Source organism: Felis catus, chromosome C1 (assembly GCF_018350175.1).
Source record: "Felis catus isolate Fca126 chromosome C1, F.catus_Fca126_mat1.0, whole genome shotgun sequence".
In the NCBI taxonomy this organism is placed as follows: Eukaryota; Metazoa; Chordata; class Mammalia; order Carnivora; family Felidae; genus Felis; species Felis catus.
This window is the reverse complement of record NC_058375.1, coordinates 12,518,124-12,535,434: the sequence shown is the minus strand read 5'-3', so window position 1 is coordinate 12,535,434 and position 17,311 is coordinate 12,518,124. Positions and strand designations below refer to the sequence as shown.

At 58.6% G+C, this 17,311-nt stretch overlaps 1 protein-coding gene across 7 annotated transcripts in view; it reads right to left on the bottom strand.

Annotated features, from left to right (window-relative positions):
* The window catches only part of ARHGEF10L (Rho guanine nucleotide exchange factor 10 like), a 155,543-nt gene that overhangs the window by 102,815 nt on the left and 35,417 nt on the right, over positions 1-17,311 (bottom strand). For all 7 annotated transcript variants that reach the window (XM_045035163.1, XM_045035169.1, XM_045035162.1 and 4 more), the window contains exon 2: positions 2,101-2,180. In XM_045035163.1, the coding sequence (XP_044891098.1) occupies positions 2,101-2,137 (37 nt within the window). In that variant the 5' untranslated portion in view covers positions 2,138-2,180. The remainder of the gene's footprint in view (positions 1-2,100; positions 2,181-17,311) is intronic.

Below are 17,311 nucleotides of genomic sequence, written 5' to 3'. Positions count from 1 at the left end.
TGCTCACTGACATTAGCTGTTCTGATAATAATGGTCCCACTCATTGTCCTTTGTCATTGCATCCTTACCATTATCTTCGTTGTTGTTGTTATTATTATTATTATTATTCAGTCAGAGCCCAGCCCCAGGCCCTCAGGGAGATGGGCAGGCCTTCCCAATCACAGGCCTGGCCCGCTGAGCCACCGGCCCACAGGCTGTGTGCAGGGACATCCGTCAACACAGTCACGCCTGCATCCCGAGGACTGTTCCCAGCAGCCCCTGGGCCAGTAAGACGGGACCCCTCACGTCAAGGAGCTCAGTGAAGGTGAGGAGGGCGGCAAATATGGCAAGAGATGGCCATAGCACACAAGGGACTGAGCCAGTGCCCAGCGACAGCAGAGGGGGGGGGGCTGCCCCTTCACAGGGCCTTGCAGGACGAGTGAAGGTCCGACAGGCTCGTATCGAGCTGGTGCTCCAGAGGCTGCGGCCACGGCCGGAGCAGGGAACGAACGGCCCGTGAGCCAGTGGGGGCGCAGACGCGAGCGAGGAGGAGGGCAGCGACAGGACACTGCAGAGGTGTTTCAGGGGATTTGAGTTTCACTTAGTAAGACCACAGGAAGTTCTCAGAGAATCCGCAAGTGGCAAAGAGCCTGTCTCCACCAGGTGGCACTGGCCCGAGTTTCAGATGCAGCCAGAACAAATGTTTGCTGAATGGGACCGAATGGGTTTAATCGCAAAATCATTGTGTTCCTCATTGTTGCTGGGCAGGAGAAAGGGTGCAAAATGCCCACGGCAGCAGGAGGCAGGGCAGGGGGCATCCTGGGATCAAAGCCACAGTCGGGCATCAGAAGATGCCCTGGTCCCCACAGCCCTGTTCCCATGCTCCTGAGACCCAAGGCAACCAGACGTGGCTCCTTATCAGAAGGAAAAATCAGAAGGCCCCTCCCTGGATAATGAGAGCTGAACTGAGCCCTTCCCACCCGTCCCGACAGGTGGCAGGACCAGAACCAGCCACATATGCCTTTGATGTTCCTGGACGCACTCCCGTCCTCGGGAGAGCCAACCCCGGCAAGGCCGGGGGAGGCAGGACGCCTGAGCAGCCACCCTGCACCGTGAAGGTGGGTTCACTGTGCTGGTCCCCACCCTTCGGAGAAGAACACGAGGGCTCAGGGAGGAGGGGACCTCTCCTTGGTCTCGGCCCGGGGTTCAGAGCCCGGCACACTTGGCCTTGTCCCGCAACACCCCATGGTGATAATAGCTTCTATTCATTGAGCGATTGATCACCACACACCCGGGCTTCACATATATTTAAACCTTGCAACAGCACAGGAGAGGGTGTCATTACCAACCCCGTGTTTCCGGCTGATGAAACAGCCACGGAGTCACCAAGTCGTTCAGCCAAGCCCACGGTGTCAGTGGCAGGGCTGGGCTGGTGAAAAAAAGCCCTCAGGCGGGACCTCTCTGCTATCTGCGTCCCCCAAAGGAGGATAAACGGACAGGAATCTGGGCCCAGTGGGAGAAGGGTGTCCAGCTCCTCCAGGATTCTGGATTCTGGATTCTGCCTACGGTGTCCGAGGCCCCACTGCCAGGCTTTGCCAGATAAACCACAGGACATCGAACTGAATCTCAGATTAACAACAAATAATTTGTTAGCATAAGCATGGATTTTTCTTCTTCTTCTTCTTTTCGATAACTCTGGTGACCCTGCCGCTGCTAGACGACCTGACCTCGGGACCTTGGCAGATGGAGGCGGGCGGCCCCAACGCCTTCCCCTCCAACCTGGGGTCGCTGCCCTCAACTCATAAGCCTCACTCCCCTCCACCCCCCCAAGCACACGACACGGCTGCGGTCACGTCTAAGGGTTGTGGCCTTCAAAGTTTAAAGTCTCCGGGGCATCTTAGGTAAAGACTCAAGCCTCGTCTGGAGCCTACTCTGTGTGACAAGGAAATTATGATTTCCCTGTTGCAGGCGAGGAAACTGAGGCACAGGGGTGAAGTCACTTGCCCAAGAGCTCACAGCCAACCACCAGCAGGGCAGGCTTCACGCCCAGGGCCGGTGGCCCTCGGCCAGCCCCGGGGCCCGTTCAGAGGGGGGTCGGGCGGGAAGCCTGGGGTACCTTACCTATGGCAGCCTGTGGAGGAGGGTTGGAGGAAGCCATCAGACAAGGTCCAGCTCAAACCAGCACCGTCCCAGCCGCTCGCCTGTGGGGAAAAAAAAAAGGCCAGAAATCTAATTAGCTGGCGTTTAAGGGCAAAGTTTCGTCAACAGAAAGGGGTCACTGGCTCACGGCCGGGTGCTCCGGCCCGCCAGCTCTCCGGCTCCTTCCCCAGCAGCTCCGGGAGCACAGGACAGCCCCAGAAAGGGCCCAGCCCCCACCCAGCATAAATCATTAACCCAGAACACCAGCAGCTGCAGAGCCGTAACCCCATCTTCCCAGAAAACCCTGGCCACCCCAGACCAGAGACCCGAGGCAGCCCAGTGGGTCCGGCTAGACAACCCCTCTCATCCCTTCTGACTTGCAGGCAAACTCCAGCCCCAGGATCACAGGATCCAGAGGCCAGGATCACACTCAGGCGCCTGTGTTCCAGAAGCTGGATCATGCCTGCACGGTCATAGATGTGACTGGACACTTCCTCCTCCCGCTGCCCACTGACCACAGCTCCCTGGAGGCCGGCCCCTCGCACCAGCCCCGCCTGCAGCCCCACGGAAGGCCGTTCACTCTTTCTTTGTCTCTCCCCGTCCTGCCCCACAGGGTTGGCCAGCTGGCGAGGGGCCACTGGCCTTGGCACATGGGCGTAAGGGAAGTAAAAGGCTGCAGAGAGGCAGATGGCCAGAGACAGGGGTAGAATCCCAAATGCTTGGAGCCGGGAGCGCAACCTCAAAGTGGGGGCTCTGCTGGGCTTCCCGGGCCCTGCAGCCAACCTTGCCAGAAGTCCTGCGGTGAGAGAAAGAGCTCTCCCCACTCCCCACCGGCACTCCCCCGATTCCGAGCTAAGGGCTGTCCTTCTAGACCTTTCTGTAGAGGACAGAATCAGTCCTGGAGGGAAAGCACGAGCCCTCCAACCCAATCAGCCCCTGCCACAAACTGGCTGGGTGCCTGTTTTTTTCCTCTCCAGTCCTAAAGCCTTTATTTTCGTGAACTGGCTTCCTAAATAAATATAGGACACATGGAAATAGCAATTAATTGATAACAGCAAACATTCCCATGGTGCCTGCTACGTCTCAGATGCTATTCTAAGCACTTTACAAATATTAACATCTGTTAACCCACACTATGAGAAAACGAAGCCCAGAGTGGTTAAGTAAGTTGCCCAGCATCACACAGGTACTAAGCGATGGAGCCGGGTTTGAACCCAGGCCATAGACCCCCCCACCCCCAACCCGGTCCACACTCATTAAGTAGCCACCACACTCTAGTGCCTCTCGAAACCCAAGCAGTATAAAGGCTGCACAGCAAAAAGTAAGTCTCCCTTCCCCCAGCCACCCCGCCCCCCCCAAAGTGACCGCTGTCACTAGGCCCTTAGGAGTCCCTCTAAATGTCCCATGTGTGTGCCAGCTTATACCTGTCCCGTATACACATCTTGTTTCACGCAGGAGGGAGCACGCCGCACCCACTGTGCTGTACCTGCCTTTTTTTTAAAGCTTAAGAAGCTTGGGGGCACCTGGGTGGCACAGTCGGTTAAGCCCCCGACTTCAGCTCAGGTCATGATCTCACAGTTCGTGGGTTCGAGCCCCGCGTCGGGCTCTGCGCGGACAGCTCGGAGCCTGGAGCCTGCTTTGGATTCTGTGTCTCCCTCTCTCTCTGCCCCTCCCCTGCTCGTGCTCTGTCTCTCTCTCTCTCTCTCTCTCTCTCTCTCTCTCTCTCTCTCAAAAATAAATAAACATTAAAAAAATTTGTTTTTAATAAGTAAAAATAAATATAAAAAAGCTTAAGAAGCTTGGCAACCATTTCAGAACGGTACAGACATCAGTCTCCCTCTGCTTAATGGCCACAGAGTTTGGGGATTTTTTTTTTTTTTTTTTTTTTTTGGATAGATCATAATTGATGGATCTCTATCGTTGGACACTGAGGTGTTCCCGGGGTTTGGGCATTATGAGCAACACAGCCTCCATATGTAGGGGCTTGTGGAAATGGACGTGAACCCACAGGGCACCTGCCGCCAGGTCGAGGAGGAGAACGGCAGTTTCCATTCAGTTGAACGCAAACTGCTCTCCACCAAGCGGGTAGCTGTGCCTTCTAACCACGCGCTCAAGACTGTCCGGACTAAAATTTTATCTTCAGCAAAGGGTTTGGGGAAAGGACCTCAAATGTCTGCAAACTCCCTTGCGAGTCAAGAGATCAAACAACAGCCAGAGAACCTTCCTCACGCAGGTCCGTCCTTCCGGAGCAGGGAGACTGACGCCCATTTCACAGGAGGACAAAGGGAGGCTCTAACCCAGGCTCTCGTGCAAACTGCTGCTTAAATATGATTTTTTGATGTCACAGAAACCCAGGGTCATTTCCCTCCAGGCCAGAAAGCCCACTGTCCTCCCTTTTCCCCTCACCCTCAGGGTTGATTCACACCCTGCCCTCCTCCCTGAGCCCAAGGCTTTCCCCAGGAAGGGAGGGAGACACCAGCATTTATGGAGCCTGAAGCTTCATCTGCATGATTGTGTTTACAGATGAGGAAACCAAGGCACAGAGAAGTGGGGATCTGCCTGAGGTCACAGAGGCAAGGGAACGGGTGACAACGCTAGGGTTCAATGGGGGCCTTGGCCCCTAGCCATCCTCTCCCTCCTCGAACCACAACCCCTCCCTGGACTTCAAGCCTGGAATCTGGGGGGGTGTCTGCTATAGGTTAATCTGACGGAGGGGGTGCCTGCTATAGGCTAATCTGGGGGAGCGCCTGCTATAGTCTAATTTGGGGGGCACCTGCTACAGGATAATCTGGGGGGGCATCTGCTACAGTCTAATCTGGGGGGGGCACCTGCTAGAGGATAATCTGGGGGGGCATCTGCTACAGGCTAATCTCGGGGGATCACTTGCTATAAACTAATCTAGGGGCACCTGCTGCAGGATAATCTGGGGGTGGGGCACCTGCTACAGGCAAGGACCCAGACCCGCGGCCCCATGCACACCCATAGCCTGTGGCCGTTGGCACACATGCGCCCCTTGTCTCAGAAGCGTGCATGTGAAGGAGCAGCCATTGCCACCACTAGAGACCCTCATGGAACAACAGTTAGGAAGAAGTTCAGGCTACCTGACTGGGTCCCGCCACTCAGTAGCCATGACACGTTGGACGAGTTCCTTAGCCCCCATCTCAGGGCCTCATTTACTCACCTGCAAAATGGGGACTAAAAAATAGCCAGCTCACCAGGTTATTAAAAGACAATTAAGAGTAAATTCGAGGGCACCTGGGTGGCTCAGTGGGTTAAGTGTCCAACTCTTGATCTCGGCTCAGGACATGATCTCAGGGCTCGTGAGTTCAAGTCCCACATTGGGCTCTGCGTTGATGGCATAGAGCCTGCCCGGGATTCTGTTTCTCCTTCTCTCTGCCCCTCACCTCCTTACCTGCTTGAGCTCTCGCTCTCTCTCTCTCAAAATAAATAAATCAACTTTAAAAAAGAAAGAGTAACTTCATGTAAAGCTCTTGGAAGGGTCCCCGGGGACACTGGTAGATGGCTCTCATGAACACACATAACAGGCTGTGGTGAGCACAGCTCTACCTTGGGAGCTGGGGACCCAGGCCAGAGTCTCATCTCCACTGGCAGGTGAGCTGAGCCTCAGTATCCTTATCTGTAAAATGGGGTCCCACTGCCTGCCCCACGGGACTCCCAACAGCATACACGAGGTCAACCACAAAACCCTGGGAGGCTCAGTCGACACCAAGATGCCCGTCCTTGAAGCTGTCACCACCAAAAAGGGAGACAGCCAACGGGGACCTGTGTCTGGATTCTATGCCCCCGGAGTGTCAGGGCCCCTGGGGGAGGCCCACAGAAGGACTTCGCACTAGGGGAGTCTGGGGCAACTGGATCCACCTGCAGGCTGGGCTCGGGTCCCTCCTCAGCCTCTCGGAGCCTTGGGCTGCCCTTCTATAAAGTGGGCAAGACCGCCCCTATCCAGACTATCTCCCGGGCTCCTACGAGCAAGGAGCCAGGCTGTGGGAATGAACTTGCTAAGCAAACAGGTCGAGTGGCTTGGCTATTTCCTTTTCTTCTTTTTTTTTCTTTTAAGTCTTCCTTGAGCTATGCGTGGTCTGGGAGCTCTCAAGGGGGGGGAGCCTGAGCCAGAAGAAATATGTCGTGATGACCCCGACACGAGTCTCTCTCTGAAAAGGGCTCCAGAACCTTCTCGCCATGACAGTCTCTGGCAAAAGGGGCAGTCCAGCTGGTGGAAGAGAGCCGGCGGGGAACCGCAAGCGGCCCAGCGGAGTAGAGGACTGTGCTTGAAAAGCGCACGGACGAAAAGGCCCACGAGGAAACCCAGGCAGGTAGTTAGGATGTTTTCGGTTCGGGTGAGCGTTAAAATAAGGAAAAACAAAAATAAACACTCCTGTTTCTAAAAAAAAAAAAAAGAAGATCAAGGCAAAAAAAATATCCTAGCAGGTCAGAACCAGAACCAGAAAGCACGGACACTGACCACGACCTTGCTCTGGCTTTTCAGATGTGGAAACCGCGTCACGGAGGGAAGGGGCCCTGTGCGGCCGCACGCCTGTGCCGCAGGGACAGAGACACAAGGGCCACGGTTAAAAGGGTGAGATCCGGTGTCAGCTCTGAGTTCCAGTCCCCCGGCTCTGCTGCTTCCCCGCAGCGCAGCTGACGCCTTCCTCACGAGGACCTGCCCCGTACGGGTCCCGCATCAGTGAGACGAGACGCGCAGAGCAAGCTCTCTGGAAACGCCGGTCGCTGCTATCCCTGTCGCGTTCACTGTGCTGAGCTCGGCAGGTGGGTCCTAGACTTCTTCCTCTTCGGAGGGAGGGGGGGGGTTGGTCATCTCTTTGGAAACACCCGTCAAGACTGGACAGGCGGGCAGGCCCCCTCAACAGTGCCGTTTCCTGCTACAGGGTGCAGAATGGCTAGCCGGGGGTTGTGCGACAGAGAGAGGAGCCGAGGAGGAAGCCCCAGCTCCTGGGAGGCAGGGGGACCCCGGCAGGGTGAGCCCATGACGGGGACCACCCAAGAGCAGCCAGCATGAGCACCTCCCTCCACCGGCAGCCGCCCTGCTCACCAGAGCAGGTACCTTCCGGGTCTCATTTAATCAAAGAGCTTATCACTTCCTCCTTCCCTCTAGAGTTCAAGGTCCATCCAGCCCTGAGGCCCGGTAGGAGACCGTCCTCCAGCCTGCACCCGCCTCCCCCTCACTAGTTCGTGAGGCTCACCCCAGTCGGAGCCACCTCCCACCCCCAATCCCTGAGCGGCCCCATCCCTCTTTCCTACAGGAGGCCTGGAGAAGACCCCCGGAGGGGCTCCGCAAAGTCAGGGAGGCTGCACAGGCTGGGCCAGGCGTTTGAGGACAGGGGAGGCTGGCCTCTGGGGAGAGAGGCCAGAGGACAGGGGAGGGGAGAGTGGGCAGGGGGTCCAGACAGGCAGGAAGTCAGTCCCAGAAGCTGGGGAAGCAGCTGATGCTGGCATAGCCGAGTCCGGCGGCCTTGCTCCACGACAGGGGCCCGCCACCCAGTTTTGCTTGGAGGGAAACAAGAAAAAGGTTCTAGCCCCCCTAGCCATCTCAAACCTGGTCTCGGAGGCACCTGTGTCTGTCTCCTGGAAGCCAGGAGAAACGTGTGGGACAGGCCAGCAAGGCCAGGAGTTTGGGCCGGGCAGGACCAGGGCTTCTCCACGAAACTGCACCCTTCCAGAGGTTTCTGTGACTTTTGGCCTTTTGTCAGACATACACTTGGCTGACCTGCCCCCGACCCTCGGCTGCCACAGTGACCAATTCCACAACACATACCCCCAGGCTCTTCCTTTCGCCTCCAGAATGAAGTCCAGGACCCAAGCGAGGCCCTCAGGGACCCGCCCCTCCCCCTTCTCCATTGACCTCTCTCGGGCCTCAGCAGCTCCCATGCTCAGCCCTCATAAGGGTCGTCAGGCCCCTGCCCCTGCCAACCTGGTTTATATTTCTGGGCCTTTTGCTCAGGCTGTTTACGCCCTCCAGCTAGAACGCCCTCTCACAGCCAGCAAGCAAACTCCTACTTAACCTTCAAAACCCACTGATTTCATGACACGGTTCCCAAGGCTGGTTGTGAAACTTAAAAAAAAAAAAAAAAAAAATACATGTGTCCCAAGTCCATGATTCTGACAGCTCAGGGATGCAACCAAGGAAAGTCTAGTCTATTTTCAAAGGGCACAAGTGATTCTGGGACACACACACACACACACACACACACACACACCCTATTATAACTGTCTCCCTCAGTGGGCTGTGACTTCTTGTCATCTCAGTGTCTGGAATGCTAGACAACAGCCGCTCAACTGCACCGAATTAAGCCCAGGGGTTGCGAACCCGAGAGCCTGAGAACCTTTACCTGCCTGGGATCTACTCACTGTGGACCCCGTACGGCCGGCGTGTCCCTGGGCCTGGGGCAGCTGTGGGTGTTGGGCTTCCTGCCGGTTGGAAAGAAGGGCATGACCCAGGGGGGGACCTCAGACCCCTCGGGTATCCTCGGCCCTGTCCGGAAAGACCGGAGCCGGGAGGGAGAGGCGGGGATGCCAGCTGGGCCGTGGGGGGGACCCGCAGCTACTGCGTGCGGGGAAGCAGGGCGCCCACAGCTCTGCCCTCAGAGCAAGGAGCCACCTGCTGGGGGCTCTGGAGGGAGACATCATCTCCCAGAAAGCCTGGAGAGACACGGCGCCTCGTCCAAGAAGACGCCGGAGGAGCCACAGCAAGGGGCACACGTCCAGAACTCAGAGCCCCGGAAAGAGACCTACGGGAAGGAAGGACTCAGGTGCTAAAGCTGCTCCTCTCCGGCCACCAGACCTCAGGAGGTTAATCCTCTGGTGCCTCCTGCCCTTGACTCTCAGACGCAGGTGTAAACGAAATGGCACCTGATCACGCCGGTGGGTTCGTAACGCGTGCTAGTTCCCTGCCTGGAGTCCCTGCTGCTCTCTGGGGACGGACAGCCGTCCCAAGGACAGACAGCCATCGCACTCTGCAGACTGCTCAACGAAGCCCAGACCGACTGCCCACCAGACTCCTGGCCCCGTCCTTTTTTATTCTTAAATTCTTTCTTAATGTGTATTTATTTTTGAGAGACAGAGAGAGACAGAGGAGGAGCAGGGGAGGGGCAAAGAGAAGGAGACACGGACTCTGAAGCGGGCTCCAGGCTCTGAGCTGTCAGCACAGAGCCCGACGTGGGGCGCGAACTCACAAGCAGCGAGACCATGACCTGAGCCGAGGTCAGTCGTTTAACAGACTGCGCCACCCAGGCGTCCCCGACCCTGTCCTTTGTGACCCTCATCACTCTCGAGATCACAAAATGACAGCTGACACGGCTGTGCACCAAGCTGCACGCTGGACACTTGAGTTAATTTCATTCCCCTGACAGACGAGGCCGATGAGGCTGAGGGATGTGTCCCAGGCCACGCAATCCTGAGCAGGGAGTCCCCGGGCTGTGAGCGGGGAGAGCCAGGGCAGGCCCCTCAGGCTGGTTCTAAGCAAAATCCCCAGCAAGAAGCAGGAGGCCGGTAACAAGTGAGGGCACTTGGGGGGGGGGGGGGGGGCTTGCGCTTCCCTGCCCCTCACAAGCCTCCAAATGCCAGAGGGACAAGGAGGCCGGCTCTCTCACCCACTAGGTGCCAGGCCACTCAATGGGCTTCCCTCGAGGGATGGGGGAGGAAGGCTCTGAGAGGAGCTCCCTCCAGGCTGCGGGCAGGAGCGGGGCTTGGTCAATGGCTGAAGCCTCATACAATGGAGGCTCTGTCCCTGCCCAGAGTAGGCACCCCCAGCCCCCAGCCTTCCTCCCCCGGGGACTTCCTAGGCATGTCCCTGGTCAATGATCCCCAGGCAGGACAGGTGGGGAGGAGCCCCCAGGAGGAGGCCCCTGGGCAGAAGAGCCCATCCACTCAGCACCCCTCGGGGCAGGGGTTGGGGGGGGGATCCCTGGGAGTTGCCGCCTGGGAAATATATAAACAGGGCTGCCCCAGGCTGGTCCCCGGTGCCCCCCCTCCTCTCTCAGCCCCTAGGGCATTAACTCCTCTGTCTGCAGGAATCCAGCCCAGGCAAGAGGCTCCAGGCTGAAGGACCCGGGGGAAAAGCCTCCTACTATGGGCTGAACCGTCCTGCCCTCATCTCCTGTCCTCATCCCTGGAGGGTCCAGGCCCTTGGCCACGTCCTGGGTGGGCTGTGTGATGGGGCCCCACGGCCCACGGTCTGGAGGCGGGACAGGGGCAGCGTTGACTTTTTGCCTCCCCTTCACCCTTCTGAGCCTCAGTTTCCCTGGAAACACCACTCCACCCCCACCCCCCCCCCCCCCCGACAGTAATGTTAGTGCCGGCGTGGCTTCAGTCGCTCAGTCTAGAGACGGGGCATTTCCATGCCAGCACCAAACCTGAGAGGTAGGCTTCTTCCCCTGTCTTTGAGAGACGGGAAACTGAGGCTCAGATCGGCAAAGCCTTTGCCTGACGTCAGCGGGGAGCACGAGGCGGGACCAGGAAAGGAAGGTGTGCCTGACTCCACCCAAGTTGACAAAGCTGACCTAGGGGAAGGATGGACTGTCCGGGCTGCAGAAATAGCCCAGGCCTCCAGACAGGCTGGGGGAGCTGGGGCTTCCAGGGAAGGGCCCCTCCATGGGAAATGGGGTGAGCCCGCCGGTGAAAGCGGGGGCGGGGGGGGGTCAGGCTCACCTCCAGCAACTTTCCCAGTGACAGTGCCGGTGTTCGCCCATCCCCCACTCAACAAACATTTCACTGGTCACCTACTGCCTGCCAGGGAAGGGGGGGGCAGCTGGGGCCTGGGGACAAAGGAACAAAGGAGAGGCCCAAGTTCCCGTCCACAGGAGGTCTGTACCTGCACCTGCAGGGCAGGAGGCTCCCTGAGCACGGAAGGGGGGTGCCGAGCCCACATTTCCCGCCAGGCAGTGATCCCACAGAAGCCCAGTGGATTCCGGGCCCACGTTTCATTCCAGATCAGAGCCTGGGGCAGGGGTTCTGGGGTCAGACTGATTGCAATCCTGGCTCCAGTATTTGCCAGAACTTGCTTAGCTGCGTATGCACTGCGGGGAGGGGGGCACCTCGGGTTAAGATGAGCCACGAACAAGGTAACGAACGTTGCAACGTGGCGTGGCGCGCACAGGAACTCGCCAGAAGGTGCGACTCGTTACCACACGACAGACAGCCCCCAGGAGACTCGGCGCCTGGCTCCCCAAACACCACAGATGGGAGCCGGCCCACGGCTCCGGCCCCCTCCACACCGGCAGCCCCGACCTCCCAGACCGAGGGGCTGGAGTTGAAGGTGGCGTCCTGGTTCCTGACCTGTACCCAGCGGGCATCCCCCCTCTGGTGCCCGGCATGCCGCCCCCCTCTCCCGGGATGCAGGGGACTGACTTCCCCAAGCAGGGAAGTCGGGGTTCGGTCAGGGAGATGGTTTCACACGGCTGGATTCCAGCAGGGCTCCAGACCGGCCGTGTGCCTCCTGCTTCCCGCCCTTCCGCGAGGAGGGCAGTGGCCCTTCCCCTGGCCTGTCCCACCCCGGGTGCTCACAGCCCCACGGGCCTCCCGATGGGGGAACCCCGGCACCCTCCTCATGTCGACCCCGCTTAGACAACAAGCCCCTGGACCCTGAGCTGATGTCAGAAGGGGAGGAACTTGGGGGCTGGGGGAGGGAGGGGGGGAGGGAGGGTTTGTGAGGAGGGAGGTGGTCCTTCTGGGGAGAAGATGACACAGCTAGGAGAACCTCAGCTCCTCTCTCCCGGGTCACGCCCCGCCACCATAAAGATGCTGCGTGACCGCCCTTCTTAAAAATTAAAACACTGGGGCGCCTGCGTGGCTCAGTCGGTTAAGCGTCCGAGCCTTGATCTCAGCTCAGGTCATGATCTCACAGTTTGTGGGTCTGAACCCCACGTCGGGCTCTGTGCTTACAGGGAGGGGCCTGCTTGGGATTCCCCCTCCCCTGCCCCTCACCCTCTAAATAAACAAACAGGCACTAAGAGGGGTGCCCGGGTGGCTCCGTCCATTAAATGTCCAACTCTGGATTACGCCCAGGTCATGATCTCACGGGTTTGCTGAGTTCAAGCCCCGCATCGGCCTCTGTGCCGTCCGTGCGGAACCTGCTTAGAATTCTCCCGCGCGCTCCCTGTCTGCGCCTCCCTCGCTCGTTTGCTCTCTAAATTAATTAATTAATTAATAAAATAAAATAAAATAAAATAAAATAAAATAAAATAAAATAAACCTCCCTGATCTCCTCCACCCACCACCAGCTTCCCCTGCTCCCCTTGTGCAAGCATTACCTGCAACCCCTGTCCCGACCCAATCCCTTTCTCTGCGGAACCACGTGGGTGGGAGGAGGGGTATCTGCCCCCACTGCTGCGAGGTGCCCAAGCCAGTGGAGCCCATCTCTCCCTTCTTGCAACCCTCTCTCTGCTCTCCTCCCTCTCCGGGGCTCCTCTCCCAGCCCCCTTTCCTCCCACGGGACCACTGGGCTACCGCCAGGCTCATGACTCGGGCCTGACTCGAAGATGCCTCCCTGGGCGACCGCGCCTGTTTCTCGGTTTTGGAGACCGTTTCTGCGGTGACACCTCCAGCCTGACCTTCTCCCCCACCGGCCTGCTCCGCGGACAGCGGGGCACCCTGAAGTTAACATCCGTCCCTGCTCCCGACGGCCACCCGACTCCTCCTCGGCCGCCCATCTCACCCGATGGCGGCGCCAGCTTGCGGGGGGCTGGAGCTCAAGCCTCCGCCTCGCCTTGACCCCTTCTCTCTCCCAACCCCTCAGCAAACCTTGTTGGCTCTGCCTCCTAAATGCATCCAGACTCCGATGACTTCTCGCCATCTCCTCTGCCGCCACGCTGGGCCAAACTGTCACCGCCTCTCACCTGGACCATTAAAACAGCCCCAGACCGGTCTCCTGTTTCCACTTTCACCCCCCTGCCCCACGCACTTTGTTCACGACACGGCAGCCCAGGCACACCGCTGCTCGAACCCTCCAGCGCCTTCCTACCTCGTTCAGAATGGAAGCCAGGGTCCCCACAAGGCCCTGCCTGGTGTGCCCCCGACCCCAAACTGCAGCTCCTACCCGTCTCCACACAGCTTACTCTACCCCAGTCACAAGGACCATCGTGCAGGTCCTCAGACGCCTCACGCACGTTCCTACCTCAGGACCTTTGTGCTTGCTGTTTCATCTGCCTGGAACGCTCTTCCCCCAGACATACACATGGATGGCTCTGTCACCTGCTCCAGGGCTCTGCTCAAAGAGAGGCCCTCCCCATCCATCCTCTTTAAAATAGTACACACACATCCCCCTCACACCGCTGCCCTGCCTTCATAGCATTTAACACCTCTGGACATCTGCACGTTTCGGTTGCTTCTATCAGTTTCCTCCTACCGGGCCGTGCACTCGACAGAGGCAGGAGTATTAGCGTTTTGTTCACTGCTCCATCCACAGCCCCAGGGCAGTGCCTGGCCCCCAGCACGCCTCAACACACACCTGCTAAGTCAATAAAGGGATCCCTGGTCCCACGCCGGCCCCGGGGTCAGGCCCACCGTCACCATCAGGGGAGGGGAGACGGGGGCCAAGGCCCACGGGACACCTGCTCCTAGGACTGTGCCTCCCTCTCTGAAGTCAGCGCGTGGCCGGGACAGCTCCTCCCAGGAGAGCTTCCCAATCGAACCCGCTGCCAAGCTGTACAAGAGGCGGTTCCCCAAAACCAGTGTGGAAAGAGGTCTGGGGCCAACGCCAGGGTGTGATCACAAGAGGGGTAGGGCAGGGCAGGAGGGAGGACTTGGACTATTTTTAAAAACTCACTCCCAAAAAGACCACGTCCTTGTTCTGATGAGTCAGAGGCATGTGACCAGGAGAGGGGACAGGACCCCAGGGCGCCAAGGGCCGCCCCCCCCCCCAGCCACTCCAGCAGGCAGGTGGGAGACCCTGGGACGCGTGCGGCTTTCCAAGGAAGGGGCAGGCAGCTTCCAGCGCGGCTGCCGGGGCACAGCCCAGCGCTGCGGCATAGGCTGGCGGGCCGTGGACAGTGGGGGAGGCCTCCCTTTCAAAGCCCACTAGAGTCCGCTCTGGCTCCAGCCCTTTCCCTTCAGGCCCAAGCTCTTCCTCTCTCGGGGAGCGGGCTGTCTGTTTTGTCCCACAAGAAAAGTCTGGGCAGGAAAAAAAAAAACCTTTGCAAACTCAGAGCTAAAAATACTCCGTCCACCCAACCAAGGCAGGGCGAGCTGGCCGGCAGCATCTGAAGCCTCCTGAAACACAAGCCCTACACGAGTCCCAAGGGATTCAGAGGCCTCGGTGACATGGCCCAGGATAGCTCTGGCTGAGCTCTCAAAGCAGCCAGCACTTAGATCCAAACCACCCCCCCCCACCCCACCCCCGTGACAACGTGCCACCTTCCCCAAGCAAGATGCGCATTTCCCAGCAGCTCTCTGTTCTCCCCACCTGGGAGGGTGGGACAGAAATTCAGGTCTTCCTACCAGCCCCACAAGGGGGCAGACCATCCCACGAGTCGGTGGGATCGGCCCCATTCTCCAGACGAGGAAACTGAGGCTGAAGAGAGGGAGAGAGATTTGTCCAAAGTCCAGAAGCTCCAGGATTAGACTGAGGTGTGTCCGGATCTTTCCCCTGGGGCAAACTGCCTCTCCCTCATCAGGCCAGGGGGTCCATCCCACCCCCTCGCAATTAACTTCACATTTCGGAGAAGGCACTGCCTGGGCCTAGGGGAAGGGGAACAGAGAGGCTGGGCTGGAAGCGGGGGGGGGGGGGGGGGGGGTGGCAGGGAGACTGAGGGGTGATGTCAACCACAAAACGGCTTTGCCCTGAACCCCGGACCCAGGACACTGACCCACACAGGGAGCTGCTTCCAATCACCCGTCCTCCTTCATGGCCAACTTTAACAAGGTCCTAACTGGTGCTCACCAACCCAGTAATGGGGCTCTCAGGAACAGGTAACTGATGCGGCCCACACCCAGGCCCTACAGAGAAGTCCCCAACTCCCTCCCCTCACTGCTTCTGCCCTTGGCACTGAGAGCTGAGAGCTCACCCCTGCCCCCATCCCGCTCCCAGAGTGGTGGCCACTTGGCCCGTGGAAAATGGGGGGCCTGCTGCGCTCAGGGCTGCACCTGTTCTAAAGCGGTCTCTGGCCCCGTGGTGGTGGCCGGGGGTCCTCAGGTGACCCTTTTTTGCCACCATCATACCCCAGGTGTTGTTCTGAGGAGAGTAACCTCTGTGGCCAAACCTGGCTGGGTTTACCCTCTGTGACAGTAACATTTATTCTACTGCTCTGTCCCTGGGCTCCTCTTCCGGAGGAGAACCACAAGAATCCCTACCCCGTAGGTTATTTTAAGGATTAAATGAGATAATAGCACATAGAGTGCCTCACTGAGAGCCTGGAACACAATAGGACCTCAAGAAATGTTTGCTGGGTGCCCGGGTGGCTCAGTCGGTCGAGCGTCCGACTCCTGATTTCGGCTCAGGTCGTGATCTCTGTGAGATCGAGCCCCACGTCGGGCTCTGTGCGGACAGCACGGGGCCTGCTTAGGATCCTCTCTCTCCCACCCTCTCTCTCTGTTCCTCCCCTGTGCGCTCTCTATTTCTCTCTCAAAATAAATGAATACCGCGTTTTTTAAAACGTGTTTGTTGAATGAATTAATGAACAACTAAGTGTCTCCTTCAATGTGGACCGGCAGTGTCCCAGGTCCCGCGGCTACGGGGGGCGGTGGGGGGCGGCCTCTCGTGCGGTGTCTGACCATGCCACACCCCCCACTGGGTGCCCAGTGCCGTGCTCGGGGGACCGTCAGCAGCTTGCCTGACCCTGAGGCTGACCCTCGGCTATACAAGCTCCCCAAAGCCTCCACCCATCTCGTGCCGCTTTCAAAGTGAAGGTTCCAGGAAAGGGGGTCACGGTCAGGAAAGGGGAGGATCCCAAAGCCAGACAGCAACGCTAAGTTCCCTTAGTTGGCGCGAAACACGCAAACGACCGAAGCTCAGCCCGTGGCATCAGGGAGACATTGCGATTCCCTGAATTCGCGCAGTCAGGCAGAAGCAGGGCTGGGGAGCCGGCTGCAGATGTGGACCCCTCTCCGTAAAGCACCCAGGATGGAGAATCGGCTCTGGGAAGAGCTGCGAGTATGGGGACACTCCCATTCGCTTGCTCGATCTCAAACATATTCTGCTGAACTCGGGGACGGAAGCCACCCCTCCAGGCCACAAAGTTACAGTGACCCCCCGGCGTGCCCAGGGCTCTCACTGGACACAGCACCAGGAGTATCCTCAAGTGACCTACAGACTGGAAGGATGGAGTCCGGAACTCCAAGCAGGTGCTCCCTGCTGGTCAGAGGACGCATGCCCAGATACCTGGCCACTCCTTGCCAAGACCGAGCCTTTGGCCAGGCTCATCCAAGGTCTGTGCTGCGGCCAGGGTGTTGGGCAGAGGACAAGGACCCCACCTCCTTCCAGATCCGGCTACAAACCAAGAAGCGAGTGATGGAGTTCACACACCTACGCGTATCCCATCTGTGTGAGAACCGAGCTCTCCCGGGCCTATTCCCTCCCTCCGGAGACCAGACAGATCAAGACAGAAAAGCCAGGCTTCATCTCTCTGGATCCCCAACACACCCCTGAATCATCCTACAGACATTTACTGCACACTCTGTATACCAGGGACCATGGAAAGTTCCGGAGACTTGCCGATGAGCAAGGCAGCCTTGATGCCTGCCCTCCCAAAGGCCGCGGTCCCGCAGGGAGACATGTACTTAGGGCACACAAATGCGTACATCCCTACGAACCACGGTACGCGCTCTGAGGGCAGGGAGAAGGATCAGTGGACGGCCGCCCACTCTGGCTCTCCCAGGACCGACGCCCGTCCCGTGTACCCCATGGGGTCATTCGATGGCCTGCCCTACATCATGACCACACAGAGCAGGGCACACAAAAACCTGGCAACGGCCGGGTCACCTCTGCCAGGGGCCCCGCCTCCGGGTGGCCTGGGCCAAGGCACACAGCTGTCGGGCCACCGAGAGCCTTCCCACCTCCCAATGGATGTTTGCGTTTTGTGCCAAACCGGATGGCTTAGGCATCCAAGGAATACAGGATGTTGTGGGCTCTTTTTTCCCTCTTTTGCTTTTGTTTTTTTTCTTTTAACATGTGGGGGAGGCAGTATTGGATCTCAAAATTCCCATCCCACCTTGAATTAGGCAATTA